The sequence below is a fragment of the Zosterops lateralis genome (genome assembly GCF_965231275.1).
Source record: "Zosterops lateralis genome assembly, chromosome: 6".
Lineage (NCBI taxonomy): Eukaryota > Metazoa > Chordata > Aves > Passeriformes > Zosteropidae > Zosterops > Zosterops lateralis.
The window spans coordinates 9871619-9884742 of NC_139761.1; the positions used below are offsets into that span (position 1 = coordinate 9871619).

General features: G+C 40.6%; 2 protein-coding genes across 2 annotated transcripts; one reads left to right on the plus strand and one right to left on the minus strand.

Annotated features, from left to right (window-relative positions):
- Positions 1–646: 646 nt before the first annotated feature.
- COA8 (cytochrome c oxidase assembly factor 8) lies at positions 647–7918 on the minus strand. Its single transcript, XM_083863275.1, has 5 exons — positions 7778–7918; positions 6668–6865; positions 5580–5643; positions 3454–3544; positions 647–907 (listed from the first exon to the last, which is right to left on the minus strand). Exons 1-5 carry the CDS (start codon positions 7895–7897, stop codon positions 802–804), a joined length of 579 nt encoding a protein of 192 aa, XP_083719401.1. The 5' UTR covers positions 7898–7918; the 3' UTR covers positions 647–801.
- Positions 7919–8006: 88 nt separating this feature from the next.
- On the plus strand, positions 8007–12683 carry BAG5 (BAG cochaperone 5). The gene is made up of 2 exons (XM_083863273.1): positions 8007–8098; positions 8691–12683. The coding sequence occupies exon 2, from the start codon at positions 8720–8722 to the stop codon at positions 10070–10072; it is 1353 nt and encodes a 450-aa protein (XP_083719399.1). The 5' UTR covers positions 8007–8098; positions 8691–8719; the 3' UTR covers positions 10073–12683.
- Positions 12684–13124: the final 441 nt, after the last annotated feature.

The window sequence follows — 13124 nt, forward strand, 5'->3', positions numbered from 1 at the left end:
AAGCTTCTTCCAATTGATGTTACCTACCTGGAGGCCACAGAAACAACCTCAGGAAAGCAGTGCATACTTGTAGTAATGTTGTTCTCCATACAGGAGTTACCAGTTTTGTCTTCCACCAAGATTAAATGATGGGCAGCACATTTGTTAAATTGCTCAGCAACTAAAACATTTAACAATCATGGATCAGAGGAGCTCTTGTCCCATTTCTCTTAATTAAACAAAAACCTAAGAAGATCCTATTGCATTAGCACTTTATATGAAATCATACTTAAATCTTTATTAAAAATAGCAAATAATCACACTGAAGAGAGGATTATTCTAAAATGATTGTATATATACTTACAAATCAAACGTGTTCCTTCACACATTTTGTATTACTTATGGATAGCTACTGCCCCAGACAGGCAATTGCTGCAAAATGAGGCATTTTTGTCCTTTTATACTAATATAGTTAGTGGAGACATCATTGAGACCAGAGTTCAGGTAGAGCACACTGAATCTCACATTATTTACCAGCCATAACTCTATAGTAGAAACAGGACAGTCATTACCAATTCCATCTGACATGAACAAAGAACAGTTTTTTAGGTTGTATTTTGGTGGAGAAATATTTTAGATATTCTTGAAATAAAGAGTAAAGAAAATCTACATACTGCTTATAAATTAAGCAGTGTTGACTTTTATTTACATAGTTTTAACAAACAAATTCAAGTAATTATTGCATCAACCATTCTGATTTTGAACATTATTATAAACCATAAGTTTATAGCATATAATGTTGCATTCTTCATGAAGCTGTGATTACTGTTCTACATTTTTCTTCCTCCAACGAAGCCACCTCAGAGCTCTCACCAGTGCTACTTGTCCCATGAGGAATGTGATCCTAAAATTACGTTTATACCAATCTCTAGGATTCCAAAGCCAAGAAAATCATCAGCACACAGACCAAGAACAGGAAAAAGATAGACAATTATATTAAAATATCCTTTGGCATTGACAAATGACATTTCAGTGATGACCTGCATTTTCTGTTCTTTGTGGTAACGCTTTTCCTGCCTAATAAGAGTTAAATAACCTATGAAAAATTCTATGTGTATATCCACATTCATGAACAGATCACATGTGGATTACAGGCTTGCTCCTGTATTTGAAATCAGGTGAGATAAAATAGTAAAACTATGTCTCATGTATCAGAAGTAAAGCTGATCACCAAGCTATCTGGACTAACTTCCTACCAGTGCTGAGCTTCAGCTAAGATTTGTTTGTGTGTGGATGAAGATGCCTGTGTTGAAAAAGGCAAAGTTGGTCTCATACAAGGGTAGAAAAAAAAAATAAAATCACACTTCAAAGGCTAATTGTATAACCCATTTTCTTTACCCACATTATCTTTCTACTGCAATATCTTTTAAAGATAATGCCTTTAATATTGTCAAAGTTAGTTTTTATATCTTTAAATAACTTAATTTTTGTGACTCATGCATGGCTTCTGGAACCAATTCAAATTATTCACAGTATGGTCTGCATCAGCCCTTTTTAACCTCTGAAAACTTGCTTCAAGTTCTTGCCCCTGTTACAAATTAAAATAATGTCAAAATTTTTTCTAGTTTCTAACAAGGATCTCACTCCCATGTTGTAAAATGCTCACAAGAAGCAATAGGATAGCAAGTAGAATTCTTGAACTAGAACACTGGGAATTTAGGTCTTCTCTTGAGATGTCTGGGGCAAACCTTGCAGTCACAGATCTAACATAAGCATGAGATACCAACCTCTCAGTGAGGACAGCGGCCAAATTCACACTGACAGGCAGCACTGAGCTACCCCTTCAAATGTCATGTTAAATAAAAATATCATGCTAACATTGCAACTGTTTCTTTTCCCCTTTCACATTTAATTTCCTATATACTTCTTTAATTTTTTTTTTCAAAACTAAATTGTATTTCCAGTTTAAGTACCCTCAACTAAATATTCAAAGCATCTATGCACAGTCATTGCTTCAATTTTAACTACATTTTAGAAGTTGCAACACTTCAGCTGCCAGTTTTCAGGCCAGCTGGCAATACTGCAAAAGAACATACAGCTAAATGCATAAACAGATTTTTATAAATATGACCCCTCAAAATCAGAGTGCCTGTAAAAAGCTCTGCTGTTTTGTGCAGTTCCACTTTGAAACTACACAATGCAGCTGACACAATCTGATTTTACAAGTCAGCAGCAAGGAAGGTCATGTTTAAGCACAAAGCCTGAATTATCTTACCCTGAAGATGGGACAGTATCCTAAGGTCACTGCCATAATGGCAACTGGTAACCAGTTCTAAGATGAACTACTTGCATTCCCACTTATCAGTTATAGGCAATGTATTGACAATCCTTTCACTAAAAACAATTTCTTACTTTGCATCTTTTCATGCTGTTACTTTGGATCATGGTGAGGTTCCCCCCTGCCCCTCCATGGGCAAGATAAGATGTGCATATTTAAATATTTGTTAAATTGTTCTTACAGGGTGGTCTTTTATGGTTTTGCATGACAGACACAAAGAAACTTAAGCCACTATTTGTTACAGATCAGTTACAGTGATGGCAGAATTCTCACTAGCATTTTGCCATTAGGAACCCAGTCACACTTGATACTTTTGAGCCCAACAATCTCCCAATCCAGTACAGGGAGGGACCTGCAGTTGTGCTTTCACATTCAGTGGTCACTATTCCTGGATTAAGTGCTGTCTTTCTCCACCTTCCCATTCTTCCCTCATTTCTAGCTCTTTTTCAAGTGTGCACAGCTACTTGCAGTGGAATGTGTGTTTGTAAGTCATTTTTCACCCTTTTAAGATCCCTAATCCATTTTATTGAGCTGTTGTACACACAATAACACTGAAACAATGCAGGAGATGCTGTGAGGAGTTGGATGTGGGTTTACCAAACTGTAGCTGAGATTCTACCCAGGACGAGTCAGGTGATCAATTTATGCCTCGCCAAACTCAAAAGCTGATCACTTTTTCACTAGACACTTGCAAAATAATAGACCAAAGATTATTAAATATTACTCCCATTAAAAGATTTTCCTTTGAGATAATTCACATTTACTTGTCCTTATTTAAAAGTCAGCTAGAATCTGTTATACAGAACTTTCAAGTGGTTTATTTGCATATTTATCAGTTTCAATTAGCAGCATGAAAAGACCCGTGCCCTAAGCTAACAAAATGTGCCTGATCTTGTCTCTTTAAACCTCAGACTTGAGCTTATCTTTCCACTAAAACAACAATAAGCAGCAGCAGAACTCAAATGATAATGCAAATTTCTGTCAAATGCTAAAACCAGCATAAAAAAATTTCCAAAATTACAGGGGTTTGTGCTATTTTACCAAATACAGAAAAAATGTTCAGATTTTAAATGTGATCTTACACCTCTCACTTAGACTGTAATGTATAATGGCCAACATAAATACCTTCTACATACCTGTTATACTGCAAATGCTTTTTTAAATTTTTACTTAGAAAGTCCTTGTAAAAGTCAGCCATTTCTTCCGCATTCAGTGTTGCTTTGTGACCTGAAAATAGGTTTTGGTGTAACAAAGTCAAGGCAATTCTCTGGATCAAAACACTGGGTTCAGATGCTAGGTCTAACTCCCTGCTCCTACAAGCTTTCTGTGTAACCCTGAACAAGTTAATATGCCTTTATCTTTCAACTTTTTAAAACTTATCTAGAGAGCACAGCAGATTAAAAATACTGATCATCTCAAAGCTGGCATAGTTCTTCAACCCCTATTATTTGTAAAAGTGATGAAGTTTATCAGCTCTTAGACTATTTAGGGAACCAGTGAACCCCTATGAAAATGTGCACAGATCTAGGAGTATCTATCCTTTGAATAAAATAATTTCTCACAGGGCTGAATCCTAAACCAATAAGAGCACTTAGTAACTTAATTTCCCCCCTAAAGCAAGTCCATAAATATCAAAAGAACACTATTCACAATGGACATGGTATTTTCAGATGTAATTCTTTTCCTATTATTGTTGATAAATTTCAAGTAACTTCAGGCAAAAAGATTATGTTCTGAGATGTCAGACTTCCAAACAGTCTAGCAGGCAATTATTTTGAGAAGAAGCAAATACAAAAAATGATTTTGAATATGTCACTCATAACCAAAACATGAAAGGAAGAACAGGAAAACCTGTGGCTACAGCACAGATGTCTAATCCTGAGAACCAGCAAATATTCTCAACTCTACCAGACAATTCCTACACAAACCTTCTGGCACAAAGTGTCCCTAAAATGAAAGTCAAATTTCAATGCCCCAGGGAACATGGATATGATGAGGGAGAGGGAACTGCAATATTCAACTTGTTACTCTTCCAAAATGCATTTTAAGGCTCTTGAGATTGATCACAGAAATGTAAATTATTGATTGGTTCTATCTATCATTATTTTAAAAACTAATATACCATAATGTATTAACATACTATGGGATAAATAACTCTAAAACCATTTGAAGGCTGCTAGCCTTCAAATTAACCTGTAGTTAACTGGTTTCTTTGGTATCAGCAAAACTGCTTTATTACATAGAAAAGTACGTTTTGTTCCAACTGTTCCTGTATATTTTCATTTTTACAAACACTCACAGCTGTATTATAGAATTGCTGACCAAAGGCATGCAGTTGATATAAATTTATTTTTAATGAAAGTCTGTGGTCACTCTCTTTTACTTCTAGAGTATAAAAGAAAAAAAAAGAAAAAAAGAAAAAAAAAAGGAAAGAAAAAAAACCAAAACAAAACCACAAAACCCACAAAAAACCAAAACAGCAATATAAAAGAAATGTTTTTGAATCAACATAGATCTTAATTAAAATTACTTCTCAAACACACACTGAGCACCAGGATACAAACAGAAAAGAAAAATAATGGCCTGTGACATACAGAACGTCAGAGCAGATGCTTCAGTAAACTCAAACAGATCATTATTCTGTGAACAAAGTGTTCAGCCTCATACTACAATGCCCAATTCACTTTTATTATGAAGGCATTTTGTTTTCATTTTCACACAATGAATTAGAGAGACAACTATTTTACAGCAACTGTGCTCAGGCAGAGACAGGCAGATAGCAGCTGCCATCTCCCCAGAAGATGTCTTCCTCTCCCTCAAGGAAAAATATTGTAATCATTGGACACACCATGGACCTGAAGCCAAAGACTGTGAATTCATCCATGCAACCGTAACATGCACTTGAGGCAAATGCTCTGTATGTTTATCTCAGCCAGCTCACTGGGTTAGGAGGTGTGAAAGTAAAAACTCCCTTCCTCCCTAAGCTACATGATTATTATATTACTGGGCTATTACTTATATTACTTTCCCTCTGGCTGTGGGGAAGTAAACAGAGGGAGAACAGTGCAATAGATGATCTGACCCTCACATGCACATCTCTGAAAAGCTCCTCATCTCTTTTTTTATCACATTCCAGAAAACACTTCTAAATTCTATCCCTAAGATTTACTTGTGACAGAACACAAAGAGCATAAACTAACAAAATTCAACATTAAACAGAATTCAGAATGCATCCTGAACTTTTAACAAAGATCCCACTAACCTGATTCATCTCTCACTTCCAGACCCTTGGCTTTCAGTCTTGAATAAATAAATTCTTCTTTTTCCTAAAACATGTTTTTCCACATTAGAATGGGATGTAGTCAGTCCTTGAAGTTAACCACTGTTTTTAATTACATAGCAATGTAATGTCCAACACTCTTTGAAATAACTAGCAATACTTGTTATACTTGGAAACTAAACACTTTTAATCCAGTGAATTAGTTAAACTGGTCACTTAGATCCTGCTACCTGCATGCATCAATTAATTGATGCAACTGTCATACTGATACTTATAAAACTGATTTATGGAGTAAAGATACAGCCAAACTTCAGTGTTGTTTGACAGGATTCAAACTTTCTACTTATAAAACAAACTATGGAAATGTGCTGTACTGTATAACTGAGATTTTGAGCATAGGAAAAAAACATGCAGCCTAAAAAATTAAAGTTATTTAGATGGAAGCACAATAATCATTTGTGTGTGAGTTTTGCAGACTTAAAAAACAGTTCTGTGGCATTAAAAAAAAAGGTTCATTTTTTCTGGGATCTTTGCAAGTTTTGAGAGGATATGATGTTCAACCTCATAAACAATGGTGAATTACTGAACTATTACTGTTCTTCCAAAAATGCCACATTGGTTGGGAGATGCTAAAATCAGGAAAGGAGACAAACTCACTTTAGCCATGCTGGGATAGGCTGCCAGTGAAATGGGACGTATCATTTAACCTCATTTAGTCTTGGTAATTACACCAAATTTCTCTCACTTACGACAAGAGAAAAACCAGCCAGGAAATAATTTTCAACAGCTGCTCTGGTCACAGACAGATCTTGCACATAGGGCAGCTACAACTTTATACTTTCAGTGCAGGAAAAAGTCAAATACTCTATGCCACTAGGCAGCAATAAAAGGTGGGATTTTTAGTTTCGTGCATCATCTAAAGAAATGAATGACAACAGCGTAATTTACTCCGTGCCTATTAACAGCAGGCAGAACTGAGCACATTAACAGCAGGCCCTGGGGTGTGGACAGGCAGGCGCTGAGCAGCAGCAGCAGCAGCAGGAGGAGGAGGAGCGGGAGGCCGGGCTCACCTGGCGGAAGGCGCGGTTGTGCCGTGCCCAGAAGCGCTGGTTGCTGGCCTGCGCCTCCTGGCGCGCCTCCCGCAGGCGCCGCTCCAGCGCCGACTCCCCGGGGGGCGCGTAGAAGATGATGGGCCGCAGGTTCGAGTCCGGGTCCGGCGGCCCGATCCAGTCACTGCGCGAGTGCGCGGGGGGACGGAACCTCGGGCCCTGGAACACAGACACGGAGCGTTATCTGCACTGCAGTGAATTACCAAACGCCAGGAATTCCCTGGAACCTTGAAGCGTGCAAGCACAGCAAGATCAGAAATAAAGCACGTTTATTTACTGTGACCAGAAACAACTTACAATTCACTTTTACTTACAAATACACTACAGAGAGGATACCTCTAACTCTTTTGCCATGGACATAAATCATGAGGTATTTTTTAAAATAATTTTTTTTTTTTTTTTTTTTTTTTTTTTTTTTTTTTTTCATTTTCCTATCACTGATACTCTGTTAAAACGTTTCGTGCAGAGAATTAGCAAGAGTGCAAGTTTTTTATTGCGCTGATCTCTGCCCTCTGGTGACCAATGGCAGCACCCGAGGGAACAGCTGAAGCTGTGTCAGGAAGGGAAGATGAGGCCGGATATCAAAGGCTCTTCACCCAGAGGGTGATGGGGTGAGAGGCTCCCCGGGGATGGCGTCACGGCCCCAGGCGCGACAAGCTCAAGGAGCTTCGGGACAACTCTCTCAATTCTTAGGGCTGCTCTGTGCAAAGCCAGGAATCGGATTTCAGTGATCCTTGTGGGTCCCTTGAAACTCAGCGTATTTTATAATTCCATGATTCTAAGTTTTCCTCAGCCCGGCGTTACTCCCGCATCCATGTGCCCACACAGGCCTGTGCCTGCCCCGGCCGGGATCGGCGTTACCAACAGCCCGGACCTCAGCGCCTCCCCAAAAACAAACACGGGGGAGCTCCACAAACGCATCAAACCCCGGAGGCCGCGGGGAACGCGGTTCGCTCCGGGCCGGCCCCGCTGCACCGGCGTTACCGGGGGCGCTCCCCGCCCGGGGCTCCGCGGGGGCGGGCGCCCACCGAGGCCTCCCCCGCGGGATCTGCGGCCCCCGCCCGGGTTTACCGCACTGTCCGTCCGCTCAGCCGCACGGCCGCCGCCGGAGGAGGTGGAGAAGGAGGTAGAGGAGGAGAGGATGAGGAGGCGGCGGCAGCCCCCGGCCCGCAGCGCCCGCGCGGCCGCCATGGCCCGGCGCTTTACGGCGCTGCCGCTGCGGGCGGGGCGGGGCCGGGTCGGGGTCGGGGCCGGGCCGGGCCCGCCTCGGCCTCCGCCTCCCTCTGCGCGGCCGGGCCGGGCCGGGCGGGGCTCGGGCGGTTCGCGGCGCTCGGCCCGTGGCGCAGCGAAGCGCCGGGCCGGGCCGGGCAGCGGGTCCTCGCCGGGCGGCGGGTGAGTGAGTGAGCGAGTGAGCGACTGAGGCGGGTCGGCGGCGCCGCGCGAGTTCGCTGCGGGGCCGGTGGGGACGGGCCTCCCGCAGGTGCCTCGGCGGCGGCCCCGGTGTCGTTTCCTCTCGGCGCTGCGCCGGGCCCCGCCGCGGGGGAGGCGGGAGGCGGCGGCCATGGAGGGGCAGGGGGCGGCCGGCGGTGAGGGGGAGCGAGGTACGTGCGGGGAAGGAGCTCGGCCCGGGGTTGTGTGTGGCGCCCGAGCGCGGTCGGGTTCGGCCGCTGTTCGCCCCCCTCAGGGTTCTCCCCCGAGCTGCGGGTGCCGTGTTTGTTCTGCGGCGGCTTCGGCCGCAGAGCAGGTGAGGAAGGCAGGGGGGGAACAGCCCAGAGCTGGGCGTGTGGCAAATAAACCATCGCCCCTGCGGCCCGACCGGGAGAAAGGTGTAAAAAATTAAAGGGCTGTGGAATATCAGTAAGTGGTTGACTCGTATTGGTGAAGATATTGAAAATAGCTGTAAGGCTGAAGTGCTTCAGAAAGCAGAAGTTGAAACATGTGCCTGCGTAGCACTTAAGAAAGTCTTGTTTTCGTTTCCTCGTAGTTCATCTGGAGCTGGACGAGGGAAGAGGAATGGATATGGGTAACCAACACCCATCCATAAAACGGTTACATGAAATACAGAAAGAAGTCAAAGAGATTGAACAGCAAGTGGCTGTCTTCAGCGGCGTGTCTACTGACAGAGATTACAAGAAACTGGAAAGAATCCTTACGAAACAGCTTTTTGAAATCGATTCTGTAGACACCGAAGGGAAGGGGGATATTCAGCAAGCCAGAAAGCGAGCTGCCCAGGAAACTGAGAGGCTGCTGAAGGAACTGGAACAAAATGCAAACCATCCGCGCAGACTGGAAATAGAGGCTTTGTTCAAGGAGGCGCAGTCACTTGTGGAACGCGAGATCACATCTTTTTACAAGGGAGGAAACTGTATAAGTGATGAATTCGAAGAAGGAATTCAGGACATTGTGCTGAGGCTTACCCAGGTGAAAACTGGAGGGAAAGTTTCCCTACGCAAAGCGAGATACCGCACTCTGACAAAGATCTGTGCTGTTCAGGAGATTATAGAGAGTGGCATAAAGCAACAGCTGTCCCTGCCACTCTCTAATGATGCACATCCTTCTGTCTCCAAAATTAACTCTGTAATGTGTGATGTGAACAAAGCCAGAGGAACTCTGATTGCGCTCCTGATGGGAGTGAACAGTAATGATACCTGCAGGCATCTGTCCTGTGTGCTCACAGGCCTCATTGCTGATTTGGATGCTTTAGATGTCTGCGGTCGCACGGAAATCAGAAATTACAGAAAGGAAGTAGTAGAAGAGATCAATAAATTGCAGAAATACCTAGACTTGGATGAAGAAGCAAATTCTACTCATGCTTACGATTTGGCACAAAATCAGTCCATTCTGAAAATAGAAGAGATCCGTAAGAAGATGAAGGAAGTTAATTCTTTACTTTTAAAAACAGAGAATGCTTCTGATTTGTATCTGGGATCCAAAGCAGAGCTGCAGGGACTAATTGCCCAACTAGATGAAGTGAGTCCAGGAAAAAATCCCTGTATTAGAGAGGCCAGGAGAAGAGCAGTAATTGAAGTTCAGACTCTTATAACATATATTGATTTGAAGGAAGCACTGGAAAAAAGGCAAATGTATCCAGAGCAAACTGCTGCTGAACATCAGTCTCATAAAGCAGTTTGGACTGTACTTGGAAACTTGTCTCAAATTCAGCAAGAGGTGATTTCATTCGATGGGAACAGAACAGATAAAAATTACATGAGACTGGAAGAACTTCTTACAAAACAACTTCTAGCCCTGGATGCTGTTGATCCACAAGGTGATCAGCGGTGCAAGGCTGCCAGGAAGCAGGCAGTAAAGCTTGCACAGAATATTCTTTACTATCTGGACATGAAAACAGATGAATGGGAATATTAAAACAGCCGTGGCCTGACACAGAACAACATTTTTCCCTTTGGCACTTTATGAAGATCATTGGAAGCACATAATAAAGTGTTCTGTGCTTGCTGAAATCATGGAGATTGCATAAGCAGTTGACTTGGCTATATGTCTGCTATCCCACGCAGTCACCCACTTGCCATGGCAACTGTCAGTACACCATCAGCAATTCTGGTCATTGCTATAAGCAAAGAAGTGCAATTCTTTGAAGGAATAGCTTAATACTTGAGCAAATAGTTTGTTTGTTTTTTTTTTTTTCTTTTCTTTTTTTCTTTCTTGTTTTGTTTCAATAGCCTTGTGCAATGTTCAGTGAATGCAGGTTTTTCAAAGACACAGAACTTCCTTATGGTGCAGTACTGGCAAAACTGTTTAAGGAGACTGGACATGAAAATTAGTATTCAGGCATGAGGCTCCATCCAGCAACTTCACAGCAGTCTGGATGTATTGTTAATGTGCTGTTACGACATAAAGTACTAAGGGCAAAAAGCCTGCTGGCTTTTGGATTGTACTTGATTTATTCCATCCATCATACCATCTAGATTTCTTGGTAATGGAGCTATAATGCCAGCTGCAAATTAGCATTTACATAGGCAAAGCCAATTATGTCAATTTTTGTAATACCTGAGCCCTTTGATTTGGAAAACCAGGTCTTTTGTTGGTGGAAATTCTTTCAAGTTATTGCTTTAAGGTACTGAGACTTGGAGAGGAAAATCTGTCCATTTATACCAAACAGATAAAGGGGATTTTGAGGATTTCAAACTGTCAGCCATAAACCCTTGAAAACTGCACTGAACTTTATTTAGTGGCTGCTTAGGTGTCTTTTTAAACTCTGCTGTTGCATTCTGGTTTTCACACTTGGCGAAAACAGAAACAGAGTTCACTTTGAAGTGAAATGTGCATTTTGGAATTATTTTTGTAAAATTAGGTAGCCAGCTATAAAGATGTCCCTAATGATGTAAGTGTGTGCTACATGGTCAGGTGTGGCTTCAAGCATGTCTTGGAAAGACTTGTGGGCAAATGTCTTTCTTTGCAACTCATTCACTTAATTGTTTCAGTAGCTTCGTAAGTAAGCTTGCTTGTACTGTTGTATGCACCTTCTTTTTTATTTGTGGCTGCTAGTGCCAATCACATTTCTACTATAGCATGTTTTTTGGCATTTTTGAGAGCATGGCATTAAAATGATTTGAGTATATATAGGTACATATAAAGAATATAGATGCATATAAAGATATATTCAATTATGGATAATTTGCACTCAGCTCTTTCAGGATGAACTAATGAATTATTGTTCTGTAGATGATGATTTGCACCACTTTAAGGAGTAAAAACAATTTTGGATGTTACAATAAATATTTTTAAGATCTATTTTAGACTGATTGGAGAAGACAGTACTGTCTGTGAGAGACAAGTGCCTTTATGACACTGCTAACTTGCACCGTCATATGTAGATATAGGAACTCTTTACTGGCAGCTTAGTACCTTTGTAATCTTTGCAAACTGGATTTTTCAGGTATATATCTAATTCTGCTGTAGTATATGTCAAGCTAAGATAATACAATAGGTGACAGTTGCCCTATAGAGTCCTGAGAATGAGTATCAAATTTGGGAAATACGTATTCTGCTCAAAAACTAAAGCATTGGTGTGGAGGTGGGGGACTTTGGGCAGATCTTCTGTGCCTATTGCTACAAGAATAATATGTTTGTTCATAATATACTATGAGGTGTTGATTGAAGGCTGCATACCTTCGGAGTGTGAATAGATTTTGTTTGTGATTATACAGGTGATTGCTTTGCAAATCTACTTGCCAAAATTGACTTAATTGAGTACAGTGCCTAAGGCACAATTTGGCAATGACAGAATGTTTGTTGGAGGATTCTTCCTGCTCTTTCAGAGATACAACCCCATTGAATTTAACTTCCTTCACTAAAAAAAAATAAAAATCCCCTAATTAAAATTCCAATCTCTATTGGGACATTATGTGGCTAACACAGGATGTTAATAGTGTTATACACCTGAATTATTTTACTCATTTCAAGCTCTCTACATGTTTGAATTGCAACTTGTGATTTGCACTTATATTTTTAGGAAAGATAAGGATTTGATATTGTAATGATATTAATAATTTTTCTTTAGTATTACTGTCGAGTCTGCAGTGGTTACTTGTAGTTTGTTTAAACAATTTAGTGTCTGTGTTCTCTGGCAGATATATGTAGTTTTTTAAGTGTTTGAGCCTCTTATGTAAAAATGAGTAAGTATAGTTATCAGATCTGTTCTATTTTAAATGTGTCTTTTAGTTTTTCTGAACGAATTATTATGCCTGCATCTCTAAGAATGCAAATGTGTAAGGTTAGTGTAATTTGACTAACTGAGTAGAGTCCAGTAGCAAGATATTATGTAGATTAAGCTTTTTTTCCTTTGTTCTGTACTCTGATAAATTGACCATTTAAATTTTATGGTTAAATCCTCATCTGGAATGACATTAATTCAGAGTTTTTGCATGAATGAAAGTAATAAAATACATGTGCTTAACCAAAAAAAAAAAAAAAAAAAAAAAAAGAAAAGAAAAAAAAACCCTAACCAAAAAAGAAATACACAGGTTTCTCAAAAATTTGCTTTTATGCTGAAGAATGTAATTTCTCTGTTTTTTGTATCCAAAGATTGAGAGACACACAACTTTTCTTTCCAATACAGCAGGCTAAAATAATCAACAGAAACTAAATGGACCAAATGGCAAAAGCCTGCAGTTTAGTACTATACTAAAATAGAGTAACTTTTCTGTGTGCTGTGTTATGTACCTTAGAGCAAAATAATTGAGTGGATATTCTGGGGGAGAGGTAATTCTGCATCGTGATTCCTATTTGTTAACCAAATTTCTTTTAAAAATAGTTTTCTTTAGTTATTTCAGTATTAATTTTTTGTTGTTTGCCACTCAGAGTGGTTTTTCTGTGATACCAGTTTGGAGAAGATTTTTGTTAAGTACAATTCTTACCTTTTTAATTTAACAGAAATCAGTGTCTGTGCTCCTAATGG

Bases quoted from the DNA above. Each gene is read 5' to 3' on its own strand.
- BAG5 (XM_083863273.1), top strand. From the start codon at position 8,720: ATGGATATGGGTAACCAACACCCATCCATAAAACGGTTACATGAAATA.
- COA8 (XM_083863275.1), bottom strand. From the start codon at position 7,897: ATGGCGGCCGCGCGGGCGCTGCGGGCCGGGGGCTGCCGCCGCCTCCTC. The intron at 6,866-7,777 runs GTAAACCCGGGC...TCTGTGTTCCAG, and splicing joins CTGAGCGGACGGACAGTGCG to GGCCCGAGGTTCCGTCCCCC. The intron at 908-3,453 runs GTATGTAGAAGG...TTGGAATCCTAG, and splicing joins AAGCATTTGCAGTATAACAG to AGATTGGTATAAACGTAATT.